This window comes from Dermacentor albipictus, chromosome 9, assembly GCF_038994185.2.
Source record: "Dermacentor albipictus isolate Rhodes 1998 colony chromosome 9, USDA_Dalb.pri_finalv2, whole genome shotgun sequence".
NCBI classification, from domain to species: Eukaryota; Metazoa; Arthropoda; class Arachnida; order Ixodida; family Ixodidae; genus Dermacentor; species Dermacentor albipictus.
Window position 1 is genome coordinate 117,321,813 of NC_091829.1, and position 27,240 is coordinate 117,349,052.

Genomic DNA, 27,240 nt, shown 5'->3' on the forward strand with positions numbered 1-27,240 from the left:
AACTATTCCAATGTGTTTATGTTCCAATCTCCTGACGTGAAATTTGCCTAACCACCGACGCAAGCACCGGGTGGTCACCTACAGGGTTGTCTTTACAGACCAATCAAACGCTCTCCTCGTTCATAGGAGGTCACTTTTGTTTGCTTGAAAAACGAATAACATTGCCTACACTGAGCGGCTTGTCGTATCTAATTGGCTGACAAGAGGCGAGGAGAACGCTCAAGTGGAGAGGGATGCGCTGAGGCAGAGCCAGTGCACTGAAATTCGATAACCGGATGAAGAGGGTGGTGCCGGCGTCTGCGGTTGGTCGGCTTTCCCTTACTTAGCTCGTGGTGGCTGGTCGAAAATCGCGGCGGCATGCAACGGAAGCTTAAGAATGACGCTAAAACAGACCCTCAGCAAACAAGACTTGGCAGAATGAGGTGGTAAACATGCCGAAAAAGCTCGAAGACGTTACACGGCTACGCAGGAAGCTTTATTATACGCAAATACACCCATGCTCTCCGGCAGGTGCGAGTAGCCAGCGTCTCAGCGATCGGCGGCAGTCATCATTTATTCCTTTCGGAATGAGGCAGCCTGCGGCTATTCCGAAGAAAATTCAGTTTTTTTCGGCATATTAATGCATCGTTATCGCGTACACGTCACTTTGACGCGGTGAGTTTGTGTGGTTTTGTGACGTCGCGTGACAGGCAGGTGAAGTGGGTGCAGCCCGAAAGCTTTTTACCAATAGCCGAGGGCTAATGGCGAAAAGGGGTTGAATCAGAAATAACTGTTTTTCTTTTTTCTGTCAAATCATGCATAATCAGTGTGTACACATCATATCAGATGGGGAGCTCTTGCGGCTTTCGTGACGTCGCGTGACGGACAGGTGAAGTGGGGGCGGCCGAAAAAAGTTTTTCACCAATCGTGGAGGGCTGATTGCAGAAATGGAATAGAAAAGTTTGGAATAGTTTTACGTTATAGCGCCCCTAGTCCGTTTAGTTTTCCAGCTGTTTCAGATCAGACTGTTTCCTGTATCCTTTGCCTAAGCAGGTGATCACCACCAATTCGTGCTTCTTGTCGAGTGCTCATACCAGATTTGGTTGGCACGCTGTGATGCAGTTTTTGAGCCAGCAGCCAAACTGTCATGAAGTGTTTGCCAAAACCCAGCAGGAGGTATGGTTTCATCTCACCCGGGGGCAGCATCATTTAGGCGAGAAATTTCTCGAAGTGTGAGCTCGCCCTGCCGTAATTTTTGACGAATCAGGTGGAAAGCTCTCCATAAGGTTATGACGCATGCATCCAAGGTACGTGGCCGTGTGAGCCAGTCGATCCACATGTTTTTGTTCGCGTTACTAGAACCCAAAACCATAACCGGTTATGGCTCACCCTTGTGTGGTCACGCTGCCCCGCAGACGGCTTTGGTGGTCTCCTTAGTTGTTTGCCTTGACCTTTTTTTAAGCCATCCGAGGGTGTGTGGAACTCAAGTCCTGTAAGACTGACATGGCTGTTTGTGTGTTGAGTGCGGTGGCTTAGGTTGTCCTCTGCCACAGCCGCCCGTCATCTGGGAAGGACCGCTGGCCAGAAACAAACCTCCTCCTAGTAAACATGGGTAGAGGGGAGTTGCCGAAGTCAATGTACTGAATGATGCTGGGTTGATGACTACATGTAAGCTGTGAGACGCGGAACCTACGGGTGTCAAGTCCTCCCCCCATCCGACAGTGACACGTCTGAAAACGTACGCGTCCTGCCGTATGCAGGGATGGGCCCTGACTAAAAGCTGAATACTTGTTTCAGTATGTAAATAATGCAAAATAATTCCTTTACACTTCACTCCTACTCTCAGACGTGCTATCGCTATCACATGGGGGATCACTGAACTAAACGCTACCCCGAGTCCCAACACTGTCTAAAGATGCTCCTTTTACTAATCATAATTAGCTGACGGGGCACTCAGATTAAGAGCTTTGACTGTTTGCACCTAGATGGCGCGGCGATGTTCTGCGCTTTGTGGCGCACCAGTGTTCTACGCTATGCGTAAAGCTATCTCGAATTTCTTCGCGCAAACATTTACCGTGAGAAACATCCTAACTCTAACGTAAGCACTATAAGTTATACTAAAACTGTTTCATGTTGCGAATTCTGTTCTGTATCTAGCCCTAAGAAGCACACCAAGAAGCAAGCATACCAGGTTTAACATCCAGATTTCAACCTCTATCTGTGCAAACTTTACTTAGGGCTTACCGAGAGAGAGAGAGAATAAACATTTTTATTAGGTGAAGCAGCTAGGGAGAGGCCTCCTCAGTCCAGAATGCCTTGAGCTCGGGCCGCGTCCTGGGCCCTCGCAATCAGCCGTTGCAGATCCTCGAGGTCGGAGCTGGCCAAGGCTCTCTCCCAAAGCTCGTTAGTGGGGTAAGGGTTCGGATGATTTAATGGTGCCGCTCTGCAACCTCCTACTATGTGCCTGAGGGACCCGGGCTCTGCGCAGAAGCGGCATTGCGGAGAGAATTTTGTAGGGTCTATGAGGTGATTCCTGGTTGGGTGGGGGAATGTATTGACCTGTAGAGCCCGGAGGAATCGCTCCTGCTCTCTAGGTAGTGACTTGTGTGGGGGTGCATATGTTCTGCGGGTTAGCTTGTAGTGTTGTGTGATGTCTTGGTAAGAGACTAAAGGGTGCATGCGCTCGGGTTCAGATTCCTGGGCGTCGGCTCGGTAAGTCAGATCTCGAGCCACGTGGTTGGCGACCTCGTTGCCAGGAATGCCTTGATGAGCTGGTGCCCAGATGATCATGACTGATCTCGTTGGCGGCTTTTGATTGATGATCCGGAGTGTAGTGGCATGAATTCTGCCGCTAGCAAAGTTGCGGCACGCCTGTTGGGAGTCTGTCACTATGACTTCAACCACTGTTTGGGAGAGAGCGAGGGCTATGGCCGCTTCCTCGGCTTGGAGGGGATTGTTTCGTGTGAGCGAAATGCTGCTCCGATGTTCTGTGTTGACGACTACGGTGGCTGTTGTGGCTGCGCGTCTGGAGTAAGAAGCCGCGTCAGTGTAGGCTGTAGAGGGTAAAGTTCCGTATCGCTTGTGTATGGCCAGGGCGCGGGCCTCCCGTCCCAGTCAAAAATTCCATCAAGCTACCGGCTTACATGTCTGATGGCTATACGTAATTTCGGACCTTGAAGGTCTACCAGTCTGATGGTCTACCGGTCTGATCGTCTACCAGTCTGATGGTCTACCAGTCTGATGGTCTACCAGTCTGATGGGCTACCAGTCTATTGGTCTTTACCAGTCTACTGGTCTACCAATCTATCGGTCCCTATTAGTTTGTCCATTAAAGGCACAAATGCATGATTGCATCAATTTTAAGACATATTGGCACGCACATATTCTTACCGCAAATATTTTGCTAGCGGCATTTTTTGTAGCAATTCACCCCTTTCCGTCTTACTCAATAGTAGCTAGGAAAGCTCGACAAAAAGATGTCAAGAAGCAGAAGTCATATATGATTGCAAATAATAATAAAATAATACTGAAATTGACGTTTATGACAGTTTATTTGCAAATAAATTTTCACAAACAGGCATTTTTCGTGGACCTAGATGGGTGACGCTCGGTTATCTTCAAACAGTTTATTTACAGGCACTGCCCTCAGGATAGGAATTGGGCAAGGTGCCGAGGACGGTGGGCTGGCCAGGGGTTTCAGGGCGGGGAGCTGACGTCGGTAGGCAGGTTTGTCAGTGCTTGGATGACAGCGGGCTTATCAGGCCCCCGAGGATCACGATAACGCGGTGATTTCGTTGATATTGCTACAATATCCCATAGCGACTTCACCATTACTTGGAAGCAATGTTTGAACTGTAAAATGAAAAGAAACATTGTCAGAGATGTTGGTATGACAAATGTATGTGGGAGAGTTTTCATTTGAAAAATCGCCATACTGCCACAATATTATAAGTCTGAGCAGAGAGTTCGAAGGGGTGAATCAAGAAACTTTCTTGCAAGAGATTTGTCAGGTAACACTTCTTGATATTTCGACATATATGGCATACCTTGTAAAAGGTCTAACGTAATATTTAAATCAGACATCAAATGCGCAGGATCCGTCCGCTTTGTTTACAGCTCACACGTAGTCAGCGTAACACTTTAAAATTAAAAATTGCAGCAAAACCTGCTGCAGCACAAAAAGCCTAGTTTCAGACTGTGTAGACACAATGCGGCCTTCGTGCGAAATTTTTAATGTGGAAACCGAGAAGTTCCGTCAAGAAACACTAGTAAAAGAAGCATTTATTATACGAAAAGAAAGAAATACTGTCAGCTGGAAATGATGCTTGACCTATACCAGTGAGAAGAAGCGCGGTTCCTCGGTATCACTAGCAGGATCAGGCCGCACGCGTGGTTTGATAAAATCATAGTCCTGGAATTTGGGTGAAATTCACAGAGATTTACACGTGGTTCTACTCCAGGCACTATTCAAAGACTGCAAATAAAAAGAGCTATTTAATTACAGGCACTCTACATTAGCCAGGCCTGTTTCAGTAATATATATACCGCGTGATATTGCTTGGGTGATATAGCTTGGGTGATATTGCTTCTGATAAAACTTATAACATGCGCAAAACAAATGCACTCACCATTGTATGATCCATGCTTCTTTGTATCCGAGTTCATCCCACATCGAAGACGGTGGCCACGAGCGCCGACTTTTTTTCTCATTGTTGTTTCGCCTATATTAATTCTAACACTCACAAAAATTCGTGGCCATATTGCTGCGTATTTCAATATGTAGGCGTCTCAGTAGGAATGACGAGCGCAAGCGAGCATTTTTCACGAGAGGAGTGCGCTGGCAAGAACGGACGGCAAGCACTCAGGCGGTGTTGCACCCAGTCGGCGTGCTAGCGACGCATAGAAGGAAAGAGCGAAAGGAAAGGGTGAACGAAGAATGCGGCGTAAACGCCACTTTCCCCCGCTGAACCTAGCCCGACCGGGTTTTGGGGTGGCAGCGATGGACGGCGACAAGGAGGACAATAGTGACCCCGCGGCCTTCCCCCATCCTTCCGAGAGCACCCAATTCGACACAGCAGCTTATGGCTGTCTGAACGCTTGACTGATAGCATTGACCGGGCTCACCTGGGTGCGTGGGGGAGAGGCAATGGGGGGCTGAAGGACGGAAAGCTAGGCCGAAAAAAAAATCCGGAATGTGCCGTGCCTACTAAAGGCAATGCAAGAGGTTGTTGACACGCAAATGCCAAAACGTGCACTTAATTTTTTTTTTCTGTCAGGGGCATTCATACAAGGAGCTTACTACACATGCACGAACAAACAAATATATTAGAATAGGAGCATGATGTCGCCGCAACATGCCATGCATGCTAAACAAACAAACAATAGTTTCACTAATGCATATGCGCTCATTCTCGATGCAATATAAAACGGTTCCATCAGCTCTGAGGCACTGTAATTCTCGATTCTCCTCAGAATCTTGACCCACTAAAGCCGCGGAGCGTACATGCAAAAAATACAATGCGCAGGCAAATTCGCAATACCGTTGCTTCTTATGTTAAGCTCAAGTTCTTTTTCACGATCAATAAAGCAGCGGCTAAATTTATGCGACTTCTTCTGCTTGCTACGTGGTACACTGGCTTTTCTCTTTAGGGGACACATTTCGGTAAAGGAGAAGTGCAATAATGGCGGTGTACCATTCATGGAGTTGACATGGGAGAACATATTTTTGGTTCCTGCGCAGTGTGCCTGTGATCAGTGCGTTAGTTTTCAAAACACGTTGTTCAATCTCAGCAAGTCGTAGAGCACTTAAAGCCGACAAGGCGAAAATTAGCTTATTACGGGCCAATCTCCTCCAAAGAAATCCAACTAGTAACCCATATTGGCAAATCCATACGAAAGTCGGTCCAATAATTCCCGCCTTGTTGAACGGCAGTGCCAATATTGTTTACTGACTGTGTAAAGTGGGCCAACATTGGATCTCTATCAGAATGGCACAGCCAATATTGTTTACTGACTGTGTAAAGTGGGCCGACATTGGATCTCTATCAGAATGGCACAGCCAATATTGTTTACTGACTGTGTAATGTGGGCCAACGCTGGATCTCTATCAGAATCGCACAGCCAATATTGACACCACGCTGTTAACCTTAGGCCAACATTGGGCCAGGAACCAGAATGGCACTGCCAATATTGGAACCACGCTGTTAATCTTAGGCCGTCATTGGGCCAAGAAGTGACAATATGTTTCCAACGTTGGCCCAACCTGACGTGCCACCTGGGCAGCTTGTATGCCAGTCAGTAGGCAGGCGTGTGCGCATTCCACACTCCATTTTTAACAGGACAAACAAAATTAAGGAAATTGAAGCTTTAATTGCACTCGACATGACCAGTTCGGTTTTGTCGTTACATTGATGAAATCAGTGGTGCAAAAGAGCACCGCATGGATGCTTGGTGTACTGCTCGGCAGCCACAAAAATAGAGTACGAGATCTTAATCACCCGCTGAGCTTATGAGTTGATGACAAGTCACCGAAAAATATTGTAGCGCAGCCTTCATTCCGCTTCTAACTGGCCCAAGTTTGTGATGTCGCTTATATATACTATATATACATAATATACTCTCGCGGTAGGTGTGCTAAAATAGCGGCAATTAGTTTCTGCTCTCCTCGACACTCTTAAGGTAGCGCAACTCATGTTATTGTGTAACCGTAAGTAACATGAGGTGAAGAAATATCATTCACCGATGTACTGCGGAAAGCCACTCGGTTGCTAGTTGCCTCATGCATCTGCCGATTTCTGCACCACAAAGGCTAAATAAAAGTAAAAGCACTAAACAAAGACTGATCGCGGTTTCGATTACTGCAGATTTTTCATGAGGTTTTACACGTTCAACTCGGTTAATCGGCTGCGCGGACGTTTTCGTTTCGGACGGTCATGATGCCCGTAGAAATCTATCTAACCTTTAAGCGCCCTACTGGTGTACAAAAGCTACATGTAAAGGATCTCCAATAAACGACAAGACTCTTAGTGGCATTGGAGGGTTGCCTGTAAGAGTTTTTACATGACTTTTAAGAGCCCTGTTTGTATTGGGAGGGTGCATATAGACACTCTTGACTGACCTTTAAGAACCCTAATGGTATTGGGAGAGTACCAGTAGGAATCCCTGACTGACCTTTAAGAATCATATTGCTATTGGGAGAGTGCCTGTAGGAATTCCTGACTGACCTTTAAGAATCCTATTGGTATTGGGAGAGTACCTGTAAGAATTCCTGACTGACCTTCAAGAATTCTACAAGTCCATTAAGATAGCCCTGACGGATTTTTTGACCGGGGTCGCTCTGCGTGGTGCACTGGGTGCATGTTGCGAGGCAGAGGACGTACGGTGATTTTTCTCCGGATGGCATGGGGTAAGCTCACAGTCTGAGGCGTCGGATGGCTCATAGGGACAGAGAGCCCCAGGCGTAAGAGAATGGACCTCCCTGCTTCCGTAATCGCCAGCCTTGTTCGCTGACTGGATAAATGTGCCTCGATCAGCTCCTCGGCCGTGTTGTGCACACCTAGTCGTAGTAGGCGTTCTGTGGACGTACTGATTGGCAGACCCATCGCCTGCTTATATGCCTTTCTGATCATTGTGTTGATTTTCTTGAGTTCCGTCTCGTTGAGTAGTGCGTACGGAATAGCGTAAGTTATTCGAGACACGACGAAGGCTTGGACAAGCCGAAGCGTGTCCGCCTCCCCCATGCCTCTTGTCTTGGTTGTTATTCGCCGGATCATGTGCGTAACTTGGGCTGTTGTAGTCTTAAGCTTTTGAATTAATATTGTATTGGTGCGATCCGACTGGAAAACCATTCCCAATATCTTTACGCTCCGAGACGGAACGATGGTGTGTCCCTCCAGCTGTATGTTGATAGTGGGCGAGTCGCATCTGTGCTTCTTTCGCGGTGAGACCAGGAGTAGCTCCGACTTTTGGGGGGCGCAGCTGAGCCCGCATGACTTAGCATAGTCGCTCACCACGTCTGCAGCTTCCTGCAAGCGGTTCTCCATTTCCCCGACGGACCCTGTGGACGACCAGATGGTAATGTCGTCAGCATATAGGCCATGCCGGATCCCTGGGATGTTATCGAGGAGCGGCGGTAGGCCTATTAGGGCGATATTGAAAAGGAGAGGGGATAACACTGCGCCCTTTGGTGTGCCGCGCCCACCCAGTAGGAAGGGGTTTGTGGCTTTGTCCCCGACCTTTAGGATGGCTTTTCTATCTGAGAGGAAATCTCTGATATAGGAGTACGTCCTGGCCCCACAGCCCAGCGCGTTTAGCCTCTGTAAGATTGCTGTGTGCTTGACGTTATCGAACGCCCCTTTAAGATCTAAGGCGAGGATAGCCGTGGGGGAGTTGCGTGTCGCTGGTACAATCACCTCCTCTTTCAGCTGAAGTAGGATGTCTTGAGTTGAGAGGTGTGGACGGAATCCTATCATCGTTGTTGGAAGTCTCCCCGAGTCCTCCAGGAATGGTTGTAACCGATTGAGAACGATGTGCTCTAGGAGCTTTCCTACACACGAAGTGAGGGAGATCGGTCGTAGGTTCTCAATGGCTGGTGGCTTGCCTGGCTTCGGTATCAGACGAACCTCGGCTATTTTCCAGTCCTCGGGAAGGTTTCCTTTCCTCCATACTTCATTAAGATGAGCGGTAAGCTCTAGTAGCGAGGGGCTGTCAAGATTTACGAGTGCCTTATTGGTAATTTGGTCCATTCCCGGGGCTGTGTGGCGTCTCAAGCCCATTATCGCCGCTGTTACCTCATGTAGATGAATGTCCTCATCTAGGAGCTCGTTAGGGGTGCCGGTGTAGGGTGGCAGAGGCTCCGATGGCTGTGTGGGGAAGTACTGGGCTTTGAGAGCCAAAAGGAGGTCCGCCTCATTTCCAGGAAATTGGTGAATTACTCGGGCCATATTGTGGTGGGATTCCATTTTGCTGCTGGCCGGGTTGATTAAATACCTCAATAACTTCCACGTCTTGGAAGTACTCAGTCTTCCTCTCAAGCTGTCGCAGAGGGATAGCATATTCTCTCGGCATAGTGTGGTAGCCTATTCCGCAGCCTCTTGTGTGAGTAGTGCTATTCGCCTCTTGAGCTTGCGATTTAATCTTTGCCTTTTCCAACGCTTCAGCAGGCTACGCCGGGCTTCCCACATGTGGAGCAAGCGAGCGTCGATGCTTGGAGTGGTGGTGGATGTTTCAAGCATTTTGGTGTGCGCCTTCACATCCTTCTGAAGCTGACTGATCCAGTCCTTAATTGACTGAAGCTGTTGGCTCTGTTCGTTCGCAGCTCTTTCTTCTCTTATCTCCCGCAGCTTGGTCCAATCCGTGAGGCGAGCCGTGCCTATCCTGGCTTTGTATTCGAGCCCATGGAGAGTGGTGGCTAGCAGCGCGTGGTCGCTGCCTAGGTACTCCTCCAGATTGGTCCAGCAAGCTTGGGGGATATTTCTGGTGAGGGTTAAGTTGGGGTTCGTGTCTCTTTGAACACTTGTGCCGAGCCTCGTGCTATTCTTTGGATCGGTGACGAGTGTGAGATCCATGTCCTCAATAACTTTGTGAAGCATGTTTCCCCTGGGGTTGGTGTACGTATAACCCCAGAGGGGGTGGGCTGCATTGAAGTCGCCCACAATTAGAAGCGTATGGTTGCGTGCTGCGTGCGTGGCTTGCTCCAAAACCAGTCTGAGGACCGATGGCGCGCTTTTCGGCCGACAGTAGACGTTTAGAACAAACATGGGACTCTTCTTCTTTGTTGCCTGTGGGATAATTTCGAGCAGAATGGCAAGCGGGTCGGATTGCTGGAGATGGTGTTGAACGGCCACTAGCTTCTTACTGACCAGGGTGTGAAGGCTGCTGCCTGTATCGGTGCCACAAGTGACGTATCCGGGTAGGCGGACGTGTGTGTTCGTTTCCTGCAGTGCGATGATTTCGGGTGGTCTTGTTGATGTAGCGATGTATTGTATCAGTGATCCATACTTGTTCTTGTAGCCCCGGCAATTCCACTGCCACACCGTGGTTTCCCCCGCGCTTACTGCATATATGTTGAGGCGGAGCCATCTTGGTTATCAAGGGGTGGTGATGCGTGCACAAGATGGGGTTCTGGGGAGCCCAGAGAATCTGGCAATTCTGGTAGGGTCTGATGAGCTGTTTTCTTGGGGCGCCGGCTCTGACGAGCTTCCAGTGCTAGTATGCGTTCCTCTAGCCTCATGATGCGTTCCGCCAACTGAGTGTTAGAGTGTTGTTGTTGAGTTGCGTATTGTTGTTGTTGTGCCGCTGACTGTTGTATAGCTGTGAGTTGTTGCTGCATGGTAGCTTGTAGGGATGTCTGAAGGCTCTGAATAGCTTTTGCTACTACCTCTTCTACCTTCTGGAGAGTGGCATATTGGACGGGTATGACTCCCTGCGGTGCAGTGGGCTGCGCGGTTGCTCGTTGCGGTGTCGGGTTTGAAGTGACTTTTTGAGCTGGCTGTTCTTCCCGTTTCCGCTTCTCCTGGGGTGGGGTTGAAGTGTTTTGTGTATGGGTAGTGCTATTTCTTCCAAGTAATTCATTTTTAAGTGCTACGAATTCTGCGTGTACGCTAGTGATTTCTGATTTGAGTTTTGCGTTTTCTTCAGTGAGACGCCTAATCTGGGCATGTGCCTGTGCCAGCTCTGTGTCAACAGGGGGGGGGACGAGCTTTGGGAGAAACAACCTGTGCCCAGCTCACCTGCTGCGTGACCTGCGCTGCTCCCTTGCTTCCCCTCCTGCCGTTTGCGGAACGACCACGGCTCGAGGTCCTGCCATGGGATGGCGTCCGTCGTCGCGATGAGGTCCTACGCCTGGAACCGGAACGCGGCCTGGAACTGCTCCTCCCCTGGACAGCTCCGCGTCGTTTCGGGGACCGCGACTTGCGGGATGCTGAGTGCTCGCCACGCGGCCTCGGAGACGAGGAGCCTGCTCTCGGGGTCTGCTGCAGTTTCCGGCGGTTGACGGGCGGCAGGAACCTGTTGGGGCAGGCTTTCGCTGCTGTCGGGTGATCCCCGCCGCACAGAGAGCACCGAGGGTGGCACTCGTGCTGCTCCGTTGCTAGCGAAGTGCCGCACTCTCTGCACTTGGGTGTGGCGGGCGGCCGCGGGCAGACGTCCTCTCTGTGGCCTGTCTCGTTGCAGGTTCGGCAATGTGGCACGGTTCTCTTGTAGAGGTAGCACCGCAGAAGAAGGCCGGAAAATTCGATGTAATATGGCACTGTTTTTCCCAAGAATGTGATCACCATGGTGGTTGTGTTTCCCAGTCTTCTACATGTTAGCGCCTCGTATCCGGGAGATTCAATGCGTTTAAGTAACATTTCGGGCGTGGTGTCGTGATCGATGTTGTGTATTACCCCTTTGCAAGAGTTATCGGGGGAAATTCCGTATGATGCAATATCATATGTTGTTGCATCAATTGTAATTTTTTGCATCTTGCTTAGTGCCGAGGCCGTAGCTTCTGAGGCAGTGCTCAGAACAAGGATGTTTTGGTCTTCGTCGATGCGTACTTTGAATCCGGTGGAGCCGATTTGCAGCTTTGCGGCATTTGTGATGGCGTCCACCAACTTCCCTGGGCTCACCTTGTTGAGCTGCAGGCCGTTCCGTGGACGAACCGCCAACTTGTAATCATCGGCAGGAAGGGGGGGTTGTCGGGTCTTGCGCATCGCCGGTCGGCTGTGGCGGAGAACGGGCTTCGGTGGCGTTGGGGAAAGTTGGGGCGTGGTCGAGCGTGTCTGCAGCCGACGGCGACGGGCACGACTGGTAACATTGATCCAAGGCTCATTGTCTTCTTTGTTCTCCTCAGCGGCCGGAAGAAGTCCTTGGGATTCGCGAATTTCCATGTCCTCGTCCTCCGGGGCCCCGGTAGACGATTGGTGGGCTTTGTCGGCGTCGGCATTGAGCAGTGCGTTCGCCATCTGCAGCGGTGCGGCGGCCGAAGCCTTTGCTAGGCCTCGCCACTAGCGAAGTAGGTTTAGCGGGGCGGCCCCGCTTCGAAACTTGATGTGGCCGTAAAATGCAAAATATAGCACTTACACCCTCAAGTTTGGTGTTGACGTGCTCGGGCTGACTTCAGGCACACGATGATTACGTGGAATCTGGATGCGGAGGTGATTTCGCCGAAAATGTAGCTTCTGTGCGGAGCAGATGTGGAGCCCATCCGACCCGTCACCACACTTCGTCGTCTTCCTCTGTCTTAGGGCTTACCGACATGTTCCTTTGAGAAGTTACCTGTGTTGCGGCTCCCGATGGCTTTTCGACCAAGAATCCACGAAGTTCATCGAATGAGTACGTCTGGTAGCAGGAAGGAAGGAAAAGGGGTTTATTTTACATTGTTAACACCGGCTCCCGGTAGAGAATCCCACTTCGCGCAGGAGCATATTAAACGTCTGAGTTCACATCAGGACAAGTCAGCCCTTCTCTTCCTCCCCTTCTTTCCTCTCGCGACATATCTTTTTCCGGGCATCCGTGAGCATGTTTGCCTCTAACGCCAAATCGTCAATCGCATTACAAAGTTCCGTCTTCCTCAACTTATGGTTATTATCTTTACCGAGCTTTGTTGCCAACAGAAGCAGCTCCTGTTTCTTTAACACTCTGATATCTATGCTTTTCCGAGAGCCAATTACAACATCCCATGCATTGAACGCGCATCCGGTTACGATAAATGACAGTTAATTCCCCTATGGAATCCTGTGCTTATCGTCCGGCAAAACGTAGTGGCTCTAGCACACACCTAATCTCGAGCTTGTGATTGTTGTGTTTACCGGAGCCATGTTCCCAGGAACGCCGATCTCAGAGAGTGGAACTGCCTTCTGTTGCTCTTCCTTCAAGGTTCCTCGTGTCGTCCAAGACTCCACGCTGTTACTGCTATGGTTGTCTCTCCCTGAGCCACGAAAAGGGGGCCTGCTGATCTTGGATCTACAGAAGTCGCTCTTCAGTCCGCAGTTTACCGCGAGCTTGCGAAGGTTCGCAGGTCTCCCGATCCCAGATCGTGAGGACTACCTTTTTCATCTCACCGCGTCCTACTAGTTTGTTTCAGTTGCAGATGGCGTTTGGGCAAGGAGTCGACCAAGCCCAACGTCCAATTGTAGGAATTAAGGAAAAGGGTAAATTTTAGATAATTTACGTTGCCTCAAGATACGGAAGCCCAACGCACGCAGGAGCGTATTGCTACGTTTCGCCTACGACGCGCGCTAAAGCCGGCGCGGATGCAACGTACGCCGGAGCTTCGTTCAAAGCGGCGGACATTTTGGCCCGTTCGGAGCGGCCGCGACGCATCCCCGCCGAGCGCGTCCCGGCATGTTCAGTGCCACGTGTCTTTGTGTGTGCGTGTGGGTGTGTGTGCCCACGCTTGTCAAAGCGCGGCAGCCGGGGAGAGGAGCTCCCCCAGTGTGAAGCGAGGAGGTCTGACCGGCGCCGGCCCGGCTGATGCGTCACCTCCTTGTCTCTACATGTCTCTCAGTCCGTCCGTCGCCGCTGTCACGTGGTGTCGTCCCGCGACCTTCCTTCTTGCCCGCGACGCCAAGAGTATAAGAGCAGCTGCCCCCGGACGCCAGGAGAGAGGCTCCGATTTCTTCTGTTGAGTAACGTGCTCTCCCGTCTCTCTACTTCAGTCAACCTGACCGCCCGCTCTTTGCGATGCAAGAATAAACAAGTTGTTCTGTTAGCAGTCGCCTCATGCTTTGCTGGGACCTTCGGATGCTTCCAGTGTGCCCCAGGCCGCCAGGCCAACGCTACCCTTGGGGCTTGCGACCCATTTGCAACAACGGGCGCCAACGGTCCGGTTGCAACAACGGGTGTCAGCACTGAGGTTCCAACAGCTGATGGCAGCGCTGAGATTCCAATAGCCGGTGCCATCGGTGCGGTTCAAACATCTGGTTGCCAGCGGTGAGATCGCGACAACGGAGGCCAGCAGCGAAGATATGCGGTTGACTGTATGCTGAGCAGCACAACGACCATCCGGGAGGAGTGCAACGAGCCCTGTGTGATGACTGGTTGCCTGCAGCGGAACGACTGCGCTGAATTCTTGGCTGCGAGGTTTGGTGAGTGCGGGACTTTCTTCTTCTGAGTTTTGCCAGGCTTTTGTTAGTGTCAGAAACAGAGCTGGTAATTGCGATTGTCGTTGCTGCCGGGTTAGTTTGCGGCAAGACAATAGTAGGAAGTAGAGAAAGCAGCATTCAGAGCAGCCATGGATTTGAAGTCATTGCGCAAACCGAAATTGCTGGAGCTTGCAAGAGAGTTGGGTTTGGATGTCTCAGACAAACTCAGAAAACCAGAACTGCTAAGGGCTATTCTTGAGTTAGGAGCTGAGGATGACGAGCTGTCGGAATGCCTTGAGACCATTGAGGAGAGGGAGACGGCAAAAAGACAGGAACGCGAACTTAAAGAACAGCAACAGCGAAAGCAACAAGAGAAAGATGAGCGTGAACGTAAAGAACAGATAGAACGAGAGCAACAAGAGAAAAAAGAAGAGCGTGACCGTCAACACGCTTTAGAAATGAAGCGTCTCGAGGTAGAGATGGAACGCGCTCTTAATGGAAATCAGGCACACGGTGCAGGAGAACGAGTATTGTTCAAAATGACTGACCTGATGCGGCCGTTTAAGCTTGGAGAGGACATTGGTTTGTTCCTGGTTAACTTTGAGCGAACGTGCGAGAAGCAGGGGTTCTCTCGGGAAACGTGGCCACAGCGCTTGCTCACTTTATTACCCGGCGAGGCGGCCGACGTAGTCGCTCGCTTGAATAGAGAGGAGGCAGAGGATTTCGATCAAGTGAAATCGAGTCTGCTAAAAAAGTACAGGCTGTCAGCGGAGGCGTTCCGTCGGAAGTTTCGGGAAAATGAGAAAGGTAAAAGTGAGTCATATACAGAGTTTGCCTACAGGCTTATGTCAAACATGCAGGAGTGGCTCAAAGAAGAGAAAGCGTTTGGTGACCACGAGAAAGTTCTGCAGTGTTTCGGGCTAGAACAGTTTTATAGTCGGTTACCTGAGAACGTGCGGTACTGGGTCTTGGATAGGCCAGACGTTAGTACGGTGGCTAGAGCCGCTGAGCTAGCCGAAGAGTTTGTGACGCGTCGGGCTCGTGGAGCTAAGGACGGTCAAAAGGGTGAATTTGACTCCAAGTTTGAGAGGCCGAAGTTCACGCCCATGAGAGCAAAGGGGGACACACGTAGTGCGGATGCGAGTGAAAGCAGTCCGACCGAACGTAAGGAGACGGCGACAACCGAAGCTGAACGCAGAAAGCGGTTCGAGACGAGGCAAGCGCGCGTTTGTTATACGTGTCAGAAGCCGGGTCACTTTTCGGCGCAGTGTCCGGAAACAAAAACAAAAGTCGTGTTTTTGTCATTATGCAGCACTGACGAGAACATGAAGCTTCTCGAGCCTTACATGCGCGACCTCCTCGTGAAAGGGAAAGAGTGCCGAGTGCTTCGCGATTCCGCAGCTACGATGGATGTAGTTCACCCCTCTTACGTAGAACCCGATATGTTCACGGGCGAGTGCGCATGGATCAAGCAAGCCGTGGAAGCTCATAGCGTGTGTCTGCCCGTAGCAAAAGTGCTTATTAAAGGTCCTTTCGGAGCACTTGAGACGGAGGCGGCAGTGTCATCTATGCTGCCCCCCCAGTACCCGTACCTATTTTCGAACAGATCCGATCACCTCCTGCGCGAGAAGGGGCTTTTGTTTGGTGAGGCTAGCGTTCAGGCCTTAACCAGATCGAAGGTTCGGGAGCTCGCTGCAAAGGCGGTAGTTGCGGGGCCGACGTTGTCGAACGATGAGAAAGGGTCAGAGGCGCAGCAAGCTGATATTCAGAGCACGCCCGAACTGAATAAAATTGAGCCTGTAGCGTTAAAGGCACCAGATACTGGAGAAGAAATTCCCGATGCGGGAAAGTTAGAAGAGCTATCTGCAGATTTGCTCGTCGCGCCTACGTCAGACGGACTTAATAGGTTGCTAAAAGTCAGCCGGTCGGCTTTGATAGCCGAGCAAAAGAAGGATGGCAGCCTAGAAAACATACGCTGCATTGTCAAGGAAGGTACCGCCAAAAAAAATGCTCGCTTTGTGGAAAGAGGTGGGGTCCTGTACCGGAAGTATCTAGACCGCAGGGGAGTGGAGTTCGATCAGCTGATCGTGCCTCAATGCTATCGTCAGGATCTGTTGCGCTTGTCGCATGGGGGTTCGTGGTCCGGACACCTAGGAGTTAAGAAAACTGAGGACCGTCTCTTGCAAGAGTACTATTGGCCAGGGTGTTTTCAGGACGCAAACCACTTTGTGAAGACATGTGACACCTGTCAGCGGGTGGGCAAACCAGGGGACAAATCGAGGGCGCCGTTGAAGTTGGTACCTATCATTACGGAGCCTTTTAGACGGCTCGTTATTGATACAGTGGGACCTCTGCCGGTAACAGCCACGGGGTACAGACACATTTTGACTGTGATCTGCCCAGCGACAAAGTTCCCTGAAGCAGTGCCGCTTAAAGAACTCAGCTCAGTTGAGAGAGTCAATGCACTACTGTCCATATTTGCGCGAGTTGGTTTTCCTGCGGAAATCCAATCAGATCAGGGCACAGTGTTTGCTAGCGCTTTGACGACAGCCTTTCTCGAAAGGTGTGGGGTAAAGCTGTTGCACAGCTCAGTGTACCACCCTCAGTCGAATCCCGTTGAGAAGCTCCACTCCGTCATGAAGCGTGTGTTGAGAGCATTGTGGTTTGAACAACAAACTGACTGGGAGCTGTTTCTGCCTGGGGTGATGTTTGCATTGAGGACCGCGCCGCATGCGGCTACGGGGTTTTCGCCAGCTGAGGTAGTGTACGTTCGCTCGCTGCGATATCCGCTTCGCATGCTTCGGGACGGATCACTGCCCTCTCCAATGGCTGCAGACTATCTCTTTCACAAATGGCCGCCTCCTGCACTGGAGCCTCGCCTTGCAACAACATTCCTTTGAGGTGCGTTACAAAAAGGGGAGTCTCAACGGTAACGCCGATGGCTTAAGTCGAAGCCCCTAACGTGGGAATCAGCCTCAAAATTGTTTGTTATTGATGTTTTTCTTCCTGAGGCAGGATTTTTAACATATTGCTTTTGTGTAGTGTTTCAAAGTGATAATGTGCTTTGTAGTGCAATTTTCCGATTTGTGGACGCGTTCTGAGTGCTGCTATAGACTACTGTAAGGAACTAGGCAGTAGTATAAAAGGGGAAAGAGCCTGGCATGGCTTAGTGAGGGTTGTGCCGTGCTTGCTGGCTGAGCGGCTGAGTTTCGGCGCAGTTCTAACGCTTGCTGGGAAAGAGAACAAAAATGGCAACTCTCCTGAAGTCGCTTTGCAGTGTCCTGTGTGAACCTGAACGTGAGAACGAGGCCTTCTCGGTGCGCTGCGCTCAAGAAACGCCGAGGGACGACCGACTTCGGTTATGAGCATCATCGAGCGACATCCCTCCGGACAGCGGATGCAGTCCCCTGACCATCGGGATCTCCCTCCCCCGGCGGGGCGGTCTGTTACGTTTCGCCTACGACGCGCGCTAAAGCCGGCGCGGATGCAACGTACGCCGGAGCTTCGTTCAAAGCGGCGGACATTTTGGCCCGTTCGGAGCGGCCGCGACGCATCCCCGCCGAGCGCGTCCCGGCATGTTCAGTGCCACGTGTCTTTGTGTGTGCGTGTGGGTGTGTGTGCCCACGCTTGTCAAAGCGCGGCAGCCGGGGAGAGGAGCTCCCCCAGTGTGAAGCGAGGAGGTCTGACCGGCGCCGGCCCGGCTGATGCGTCACCTCCTTGTCTCTACATGTCTCTCAGTCCGTCCGTCGCCGCTGTCACGTGGTGTCGTCCCGTGACCTTCCTTCTTGCCCGCGACACCAAGAGTATAAGAGCAGCTGCCCCCGGACGCCAGGAGAGAGGCTCCGATTTCTTCTGTTGAGTAACGTGCTCTCCCGTCTCTCTACTTCGGTCGACCTGACCGCCCGCTCTTTGCGATGCTAGAATAAACAAGTTGTTCTGTTAGCAGTCGCCTCATGCTTTGCTGGGACCTTCGGATGCTTCCAGTGTGCCCCAGGCCGCCAGGCCAACGCTACCCTTGGGGCTTGCGACCCATTTGCAACAACGGGCGCCAACGGTCCGGTTGCAACAACGGGTGTCAGCACTGAGGTTCCAACAGCTGATGGCAGCGCTGAGATTCCAATAGCCGGTGCCATCGGTGCGGTTCAAACAGTATTAAACATGATTTTGGCTTCTAGCGCGAAGTGAAACACGGACACAGAAAGGAGCAGACAGGACGAGCGCTAACTATCAACTAAATTTTTATTGAAACGAAGAACATATATATAGGTGATTGCAAAAACCGTAGCATAAGAACATGACAAGGTAAAAAGCATCAGTTAAACATGTCAGTGGGTATGGAAGTCAAAGAACAAAAATGATTTCAGATTAGTACACGTATTGCGAAGGTACTGAAATTCGCAATCTAACAGAGACAACGAAGCATGACTGACGCAAGTGTCTCCTAATCTTTTTATGTAGAAAGCCTCGATAATTTCCCGCGTGGTTTGGCATCTGTGTCTAGAAATAGTTTTCGTGTCTTCAAAGAAAGGTTTGCAACCACAATCGAAACAATGTGCAGCTAAATGTGATGCATTAGGGTTGTTTAGTGAATGTTTGTGTTCTTTTAGTCTAATGTTAATGCATCTACCACTCTGTCCAATGTAAGCTTTCCCACACTCGAGTGGAATCTGATAAACTATACCCGTGTTGCAAGGCACTAAAGGGGACACATGTTTAACTCCGCAATCATCTTTTCTTTTTTAGAGCGCAGCTCTTTGGCGTCCGTTCCTGGGTTTCGCGTCGTCGTCGTCGTCGTCGTCGGCGTTGTCGGCGTTGTCGTCGGCCTCGTAACCAGCTCGCCGACGAATCTGCTGCTCCGCCGCCGCGCATGCGCGCTGTCGGCTCTCCGGGCGAGGGAGGATGATGGAAGGGAGGAGGAGAGACTGTGGAGGAGGGCTGGCTACACAAATGGCTCTTTGGCGTCCGTTCCTGGGTTTCGCGTCGTCGTCGGCCTCATAACCAGCTCGCCGACGAATCTGCTCCGCCGCCGCGCATGCGCGCTGTCGGCTCTCCCGGCGAGGGAGGATGATGGAAGGGAGGAGGAGATTGTGGAGGAGGGCTGGCTACACAAATGGCTCTTTGGCGTCCGTTCCTGGGTTTCGCGTCGTCGTCGGCGTTATCGTCGGCCTCGTAACCAGCTCCGCCCCCCTTTCATCCCCCCAGCGCTAGCAGCGACCGACTGATACCGCTTTCGTGAGTCCGCTACCGCACTCACGAAAGACGTCGTGCACTTCCTGCAACTCGCATTAACCGTCCATCGATCCACACCGATGTTAGTAGTGGGGGACTTTAATGTTGACATAAAGACAAACAGCAATTTCCTAACACTTATGCGGGAGAACATCCCGTTCCTCTCGCTCGTAACGCGTCCCACGGCTGTGACAACCTCGCGAGGCACTTGTATAGATCTCGTCTTTGAGAATCAAGCATTGGTGTACCAAGTCGAACATATATCAGTCTATTTCTCCGACCACAAAGCTTCCTTCATGACTGTTAAGAACTGTTAGTGGAGTCTTTGTTAAAGGAATACGTGTGAAAAATAAAAAAAAATTCTGTGATAGCGCATACATGTGTTGCTCGATTTCTTTGCCTCAATCTATCGAAAAGGTGAAACAGCTTACTTGCTGCGCTCAAATTTCGCATTAGGAAGTAACGTAATCGTCGGCAATTTTTTGCCTTCCTGTTCAATTCTCCTATTTATCAAAGGGCACATGTTAGCCAACTTGCGTGGGGCTGAGAAAACGGTACTGACGTCATACCTATTGGCCACATTCCTTGAACCATGGGATAATCTATGTATGTAGGGTACTACAGCAAACTTTCTTTTTTTTCTATTTTTCTTGTTTCTTACCAGGGTTTTTTACCCATTTTACAAGTTTTTCGCAGGTTAGTGATAATAAATGCACGGGATAGCTAGCCTTTCTAAGCCTTTCTATCTCTTGTGAAAAACTTTCTTGCTTATTGTGCGGACATGATTTAGTAATGGCAGACCTAAGAGTTGAATAAGCTATCCCCTGTTTAACAAGTTTAGAATGGCAAGAAGAAAATTCTAGCAGTGGCTTCTTGGCCCTAGGCGAATAATGCCAACAGACATGCTCATCCTCGAACGTTAAGCACAGATCTAGAAATTGTAATTTGTTGCCCTGGAAAATCTCGAGCGTGAAACCTAGGCCGCCACCACATTCCCTAAAAACTTTTAAAATATCCGTAGCTTTCTTGGTGTAGTTATCGCGAGAACAAAACACCAGATAGTCGTCTACGTATCTAAACGCATGCACCACCAATTCCTTAAGATTGTTTTGTAGTTTTCTATTAACGCGACTTAGATAAATGTCACTCAAAACTGGCGCAACTTTAGAACCAATACACACTCCCGATTTTTGTACATACATAGAACTACCCCATTTTACAACGGTACTCCCTATGTAAAACATCAAAAGTTCTAAAAAAGATTCCACGGGCATCCCACAGTCCTGAGTAAACCGGAACTCATCATTGTTGAGCGTCAGTGCTTCTTTAACACTACACCGTAGTTCCGATTGCGGAAGCGAATAATAAAGGTCTTTACCATCAACACTGATCGCTGAGCATTTACCTGGATTATTTTCTGTTAGAAAGGCCACAATTTCTACCGAGTGTCTACTAATCTGAAATGTACTAATCTGAAATTGTTTTTGTTCTTTGACTTCCATACCCACTGACATGTTTAACTGATGCTATTTCCTTGTCATGTTCTTATGCTACGGTTTTTGCAATCACCTATATATATGTTCTTCGTTTCAATAAAAATTTAGGTGTGAGTTAGCGCTCGTCCTGTCTGCTCCTTTCTGTGTCCGTGTTTCACTTCGCGCTAGAAGCCAAAATCATGTTACCGTACCAACTCGCCCAACTGTCTATCCTTTAGCGTATTGAACGTCCGAGTTCACATCACGACACATCAGCACCTCTTGCACTGCACGAAAGGTCTCCGTTTTTATTGCCGTCATCTTCCCTAGGTGACTAGACTAGGGTACCTGATGACTGTATCTCGGCCAATCACAATCGTGGAATCGGTAGCAATTTCTCGCCCATATCGCATCGTTCCCCTGAACTCCGCCTTCAATGTTGCTAAATATGCCCCGCATATTGCCACCTGCTGTAGTGGAAACACAAGAAGGGTAGCGCGTGCTACCCCCGCCCGCTTGATCGTCTGGCCCGACCGCCGTTGTTTTTCAAAAGCCAGCTGTCGTCATTAAACGTCGCCAGTCCTCTTTGAAGACATGTGACAATATTTAGCAAGTGCGTAGCAATCGGGGAATGCGAGGTCGAAGCAGTTCCCACGTTGATCTTCGACGTTGGCCCTTTTCAGACTCTCAAAAAATGTACATTCTTTTCGGCGTATCTTGTCCAACAACCATAATCGTGATGTTTTGCCCATATTTTCTTTTTTTTAAGGCTGTGAGCCCGGTATTTTAAAGTCACGAATGGTTTGCGCTTCATCAGCATGACAGAGCATTCTCTATAGGAAATTAGCGAGTGCCGAGTTTTCAAAAAAGGAAACACAAGTAAGGCAGATGGCGAGAATCACGGTGGGACAAATATACATTCCAAAGGATGCCACCCGTTTAACAATGCATCATGAGTACAGGTTGTAAGGTACAGGAGGAGGTGTTTGTTATGTCTGAACGCGGCGAAGGGCACTAATTAGACGTTTACCACGAGGCCACCCCACCCATTTAGCAGCGTCTATCCAGAAGTCAACTCTGCGTTGGTACAGACTTTTGATGGGTCCACAAAAGACCCCACGTCGACGTTGACAGTAATGGCGACGAAAATTGCAGAAATGCACCTGAAGTGTCCATATAATTCCTATTCCAATAACACAGGAAGAACATTATGATGGTCTTACGCTAGTGGGTCGCTGACGAAAGCGGAAGCCAAATATTCCATGACGAGACAAAGAATCTCGAGCCGTAGCTTCTGCTTCGCGAAATTAGGCCTTAACCACATCGGAGGCCCATGAAACTCGTAAGCGACCAAGACACATTGTTTTGGCTATTCATATAAAGGACCCTTCAGGACGCCTTTCACATTGGAGCCTCCGACTGCAAAAACTCGAGATTACAGGGATATACAAGGCCGGACTAAAACACCATGATTCTGACTGCCTGTCTCGCAGGCCCATCGACCACCCGCCAACGGAACACTACCGAGATGACGAAGCATATTCTTAGGACCAATAAGCGCAGTGAGCCGACCCGGAGCTAAAAAGCATTGACGAGTTCTTACATGGAAAAACCTATTTTGACCCAAGGTGATTTAAGCATTGATTGCCTTCATTTTCATTGCAAGATGGTGTCCTCGTAAAGGAAATCTACTCGCCAGTCCGCACCAGCTACATTCTTGTTGTGCCTTCAGTACTGCGGCGAGAGCTTCTGCACGCCCTTCATAATAACCCGAGTTGCCCAATGGCAGGGCAACTTGGGTTCTCTCGTATGACAGCAAGGATTCAGAAGTATTGCTGACCACGCCTGAACGCCGACATTACCCATTACGTCAAGAGGAACCGAGACTGCCAGCGATGAATGACACTATGGACAAATTCAATGGGACTGCTACAGACGATCGAGCCCACTCGACAACCATTTCAACAGAAGAGGATGTACTTGTCGGGGCCCTTTTTTCGTCAGCATCCGGAAACAAGTATATCGTCCTGGCCACCGTTCACTTCACCCGTTACGCTGAAACGAAATGGATGTCCAACGCTAGCGAGTCGGAAGTAGCGAAATCCTTCCTCGAGAAAATTCTGTGGCAACCTGTCGCCCCAGAGGTCCTCATTACCAACAGCGGAACGGCTTTTGCAGCTGACCTTACTCAATCTCGCCTGCAATATAGCCAGACAAGTCACCGGAGTACATCCGCCTAGATCGCGCAGACTAAAGGTCTTACGGAACACCTGAGCATGGCGTTCGCAGACATGTTAGCAAACATGGCGTATAAGACTTTGGATGCCGTCCTTCTGTACGTGACCTTCGCTAAAAATAAAACCGTGCAGAAGGCAATCCAGTTGACTCCGTTCTAGCAGGCATACGGAGGAACACGGTGACCAATTTGGACGCCATGCTGCCCCATGTAACCGACGAACAGAAGGTGGACGTCGCCGCCTACCTGCTGCGTGCCGAAGAAGTCTGACAGATGGCCCCCTTGCGCATCAAGAATCAACCAAGGACCGGCAGCCGACACTACAACCTCCAATGACTCCATGTGGAATACCAGCCCGACGACCACGTTTGGGTTGAGATCCCGATACGGCGACGTGCGCTGAGTGAAAAACTTCTTCGGCGCTATTTCTGACCATACAAGATCCTCCAGCGTACTAGCACGCTGGACTAAGGATGTGCCGGACGGCATTACGCAACCACATTGACTCTGCGCACCCCCTACAATTGTTCGTCTGGTGCGTCTTAAGAAATTCTGCACATGCTGACGAACTTGACTTTGGTTCTTTGTTTCTCTATTGCTTTGGTATTTTTCTTTACTACGTCTGCTTGTGTTTCTCACATTTGTGTTCCACATGCACCATCGGGACGATGCTTTTTAAGAGGGGGCACTGGCACATGTGCTTGTTGGTGAACCGGATGACCGAGCTATCCCACAAATTGTGACCCAGACGACCGAGCCCAGCCACACCCACGTCAACGCACCAACTCTGTCAAGGCGAGTGGCGTGGCCTCACTCGGTCCGGCAGATGACCCACGGTTGTAGGGTGTCCGGGAATTCTACATCGATATGCCGGACATCTGGTTCATCCAGCTGGACATGCACGTCCTTCTCAAGAAGCTTCCAGGCTCTGGCTGCATTCCAGGCTGCGGTTACAACCCCCCCCCCACCCACCTGGCCTCGACTTCTAAGACGATTTCCCGGCAGCCATCATTTCTCACTATGCCGCCCCGAACGCTCAGTCACAGCCGCTCTCGCTATTTGAACCATCGCGTCATTCCGCGTCTTGTCCCACATCCCTTGCGTCCAGCCATGCCGAGCTAAGCACGCGCCCACCCCATCATCAGGCCTCTAGTCGGTTGGTGAACGTCCTGCGCAGCACAAAGGCAGCTATGCGAAGGCTCTTTCCAAGAAATTCACTGGGTGAAAAGTAAAGGCTTTCAGCTATTCTACGGCCCACCACCCTCCTTCCTTGGACGTTCGAGCGAACCTGTCCACTTTTCGTTACAGAGTGCCTCACTCACAATCAATACAGGATGTCTCCCACCGGCTCCACTAGGCGCAAATTTCCCTCTCGCAGGCACGGAGATGCCACAAGCACAACCTTTCTTATGCATTCAGCGACCACCGCAACCCTGATGCTATCGGCATTCGAGATTTCACCGCAAGCAGCAGCAGGCGAGCTTTCCGATGTTCTGTGCTCACACCTTCCGCGGAGGCATGGCCTACTGAGTTTTGGCAGGAGCAGCGCTGCCATCTTGTTTCTTCAGCTCGAGAATCACTTCTACGCCAACAACGTGAGTTACCAGTAATTCAGCTATCTCCATGCTATTCCCGAGCTGCCAGGCAGCCTGCTTTTGGAGCTCCGACTTCTACAAGCACGGGTATCTACGACAAGCCGCGGCAGGTCGCGATTCCCACTAAGGCATGGCTGTGGCTGCGCCTCGCTCGCAACATACGCATCTGGTAAATCTCTCTCGAATTGCGTGAACTCGATACTACTAACGACGACACCATCTGCACACTTAACCAGGATTTTACCACTGGATCTTATTTACAATTCTTAAAAGTAAACTGCCGCAGTACGGAGTTCGTGGAAAACACCTAGCTTGATTATGTCGTACCTAACCAACCGACCTCAGATGGTATGCTTGCGAAGTCACCAATCGAGCTTTCTACCTGTCAAAAGTGTAATACCACAATAAAGCCTCTTAGGCCTTCTTTTGTTATTGCTTTTGTAAATGATACTGTACTCATCGATAAACCAGTGGGATTTATCATCTACGCCGATGATTGTTCAATACTCATGCCAAGTCCCGATGCAGATACATTACGGAAGCAATGAGATTTTTTTACCGCAAAGCTGTATACCTCTACCATCTAAGAAAATTTTCGTGTCGTAAGCAAAAAACTGCCCATACGTGGGCCAATCCCGAAGATAGTGCAATGCCGCCCGACCCATGGCAGAGGTGAAGCAGGCGTGAAGCACTCGTGATACGTGGGCCTATCCCGAAGATAGTGCAATGCCGGGCCGACCCGCGGTGGAAGTGAAAGGCGTTAAACCCTCCCCTAAGTGGGCCAATCCCGAAGACAGTGAAATACCAGGCCGACCCACGGCGGAGTTCACCATCAAGGGGCCCACATACACAGCTTCACCGGTCATCCTACTTCACAGAGTGGAAGGGCACTGAGATTTTTTTTGTGAAGTTTTGTGAGATTTTTTTGTTACCCTCGTGGACAAACTAAAACGGCTTGACACTTAGTACATCTGAAACTAAGATAATTTTTTTCAGAGCAAGAAAATAAACAATTTCAGTTAAATGATGCCAAAACGTTTGAAGACTAGAATATTGAAATTGTAGAACCGCATACAATACTGAGAAACGAGAAGAAATGGGGTTAACCCAAGGGCCCGATTTTTATTAGTCATAACACAGGAAGCCAACAAACACTGACACCAAGGGCAACATAGGGGAAATTACTTTGTGCTTAATAAGTGAAATAAAGAACTGATAAACTAATGGAAATTAAAGTGGATGAAAAAACAACTTGCCGCTGGAGGGAACCGAACCCGCAACCTTCGCATTTCACGTGCGATGCTCTACCAATCGAGCTACTATGGCGCCGTTTTCCCATCCACTTTCTTGGGTATTTATGTGTCCTAGTAGAACCCTGTGAGTGTTAGCCAGCGCCACCACTCACAAACCTGGGCGACGGACGTGGAGGAGGAGGAGGAAAAACTTTATTTGCTCTAATGGTGTAGAAATTAGCGGTGGCAGATGTGGTCGGCCATCTTCACGGTCTTCTTCCCCATCTGCGCAGGGTCGACGCCCCTATTCCAGGGCACCACTGAGGGTGGCTACTCGGCGAGCGTGCTTTACTAGTCCATCCGTAGAACATCCTTTCTGCCGTAGGCATCACGTGAACGTGATCTTTTAGGGTGAAGGCAGCTGGGCAATAAAGCCACATATGCTACCTGAAGGCATCAATGTTGCCGGATTCAAGACCCTCATTATGTAATAAACGAGAAAAAAGGGGGTTAACCAAGGGGCCCGTTTTTATTAGTCGTATTGACACGTGTACTTGTAATTATCGGGCGACACGTTCTGCCACCTAACAAATGTTATCGCACAGCGCGGGACGCGCCTGCCTGTATCCGACGTTTCTGTAAAGTTATCGATGCTTCTATTCGGTGTCTGTTGTAGCCGAACCTTGGGTTATCTGATTTCATCGCTTGACGCGAATGGTATAGAACTTTGTAGAAGGCATGCGGGTCCCGACGATTAGTCAGGAAAATTCGATGACTACGGTATAAAAGCCGACGCACTTGACCCGCTGATCAGATTTTCGACGATCGCCGAGCGTGTCCGCCGCTATTGTTGTGCTATAAGTGTAGCCTCTTTTGTGGGCACAGGTTCACTCAATAAAAGTTAGTATTGTCGTTCACAGTATTGCTACTGTGTTATTCAACGTCACCACCACGTAACATCTGATGGAGGTGCTTAACGTTCATGCACCGGACACCCCGACAAGCCGTAATTCAAGCACGGACCGCAAAGACAACACCAGCGCCGTCCCGGAACAACGAGCAAGCCGTCGTCTTCAACAGCTGCCCCCGGAGCACGGACTCCTACCTGAGACCAAGAGGATTGTGTCCATGGCAACTCCAATGGCAGCCCCAGCGTCCCCCATCGTGCTGCAGCAGCCCAGGGAACCACCCACGTTCCGCATTTCCACATTTGAGGATCCGGAAAGCTGGCTGGAAACATATGAGAGGGTCGCCACGTTGAACAGCTGGGAAAACGACGACAAGCTGCGACATGTTTATTTCTCATTGGAGGACGCTGCCAGGACGTGGTTCGACAATCGAGAAGCCACCTTGACGACGTGGGACCTGCTCCGAAGCGGCTTTCTGCAAACATTTGCAAGCGTCGTGCGAAAAGAGCGAGCCCAAGCT

General features: G+C 50.2%; 1 protein-coding gene across 1 annotated transcript in view; it reads right to left on the minus strand.

Moving 5' to 3' along the window:
* The window catches only part of LOC139050188 (uncharacterized), an 87,913-nt gene extending 75,989 nt beyond the window's left edge, over nucleotides 1-11,924 (minus strand). Inside the window, exon 1 of the mRNA XM_070526395.1 lies at nucleotides 10,710-11,924. Coding sequence (XP_070382496.1) covers nucleotides 10,710-11,924 — 1,215 coding nt within the window. The remainder of the gene's footprint in view (nucleotides 1-10,709) is intronic.
* Between the last annotated feature and the right edge of the window lie 15,316 nt (nucleotides 11,925-27,240).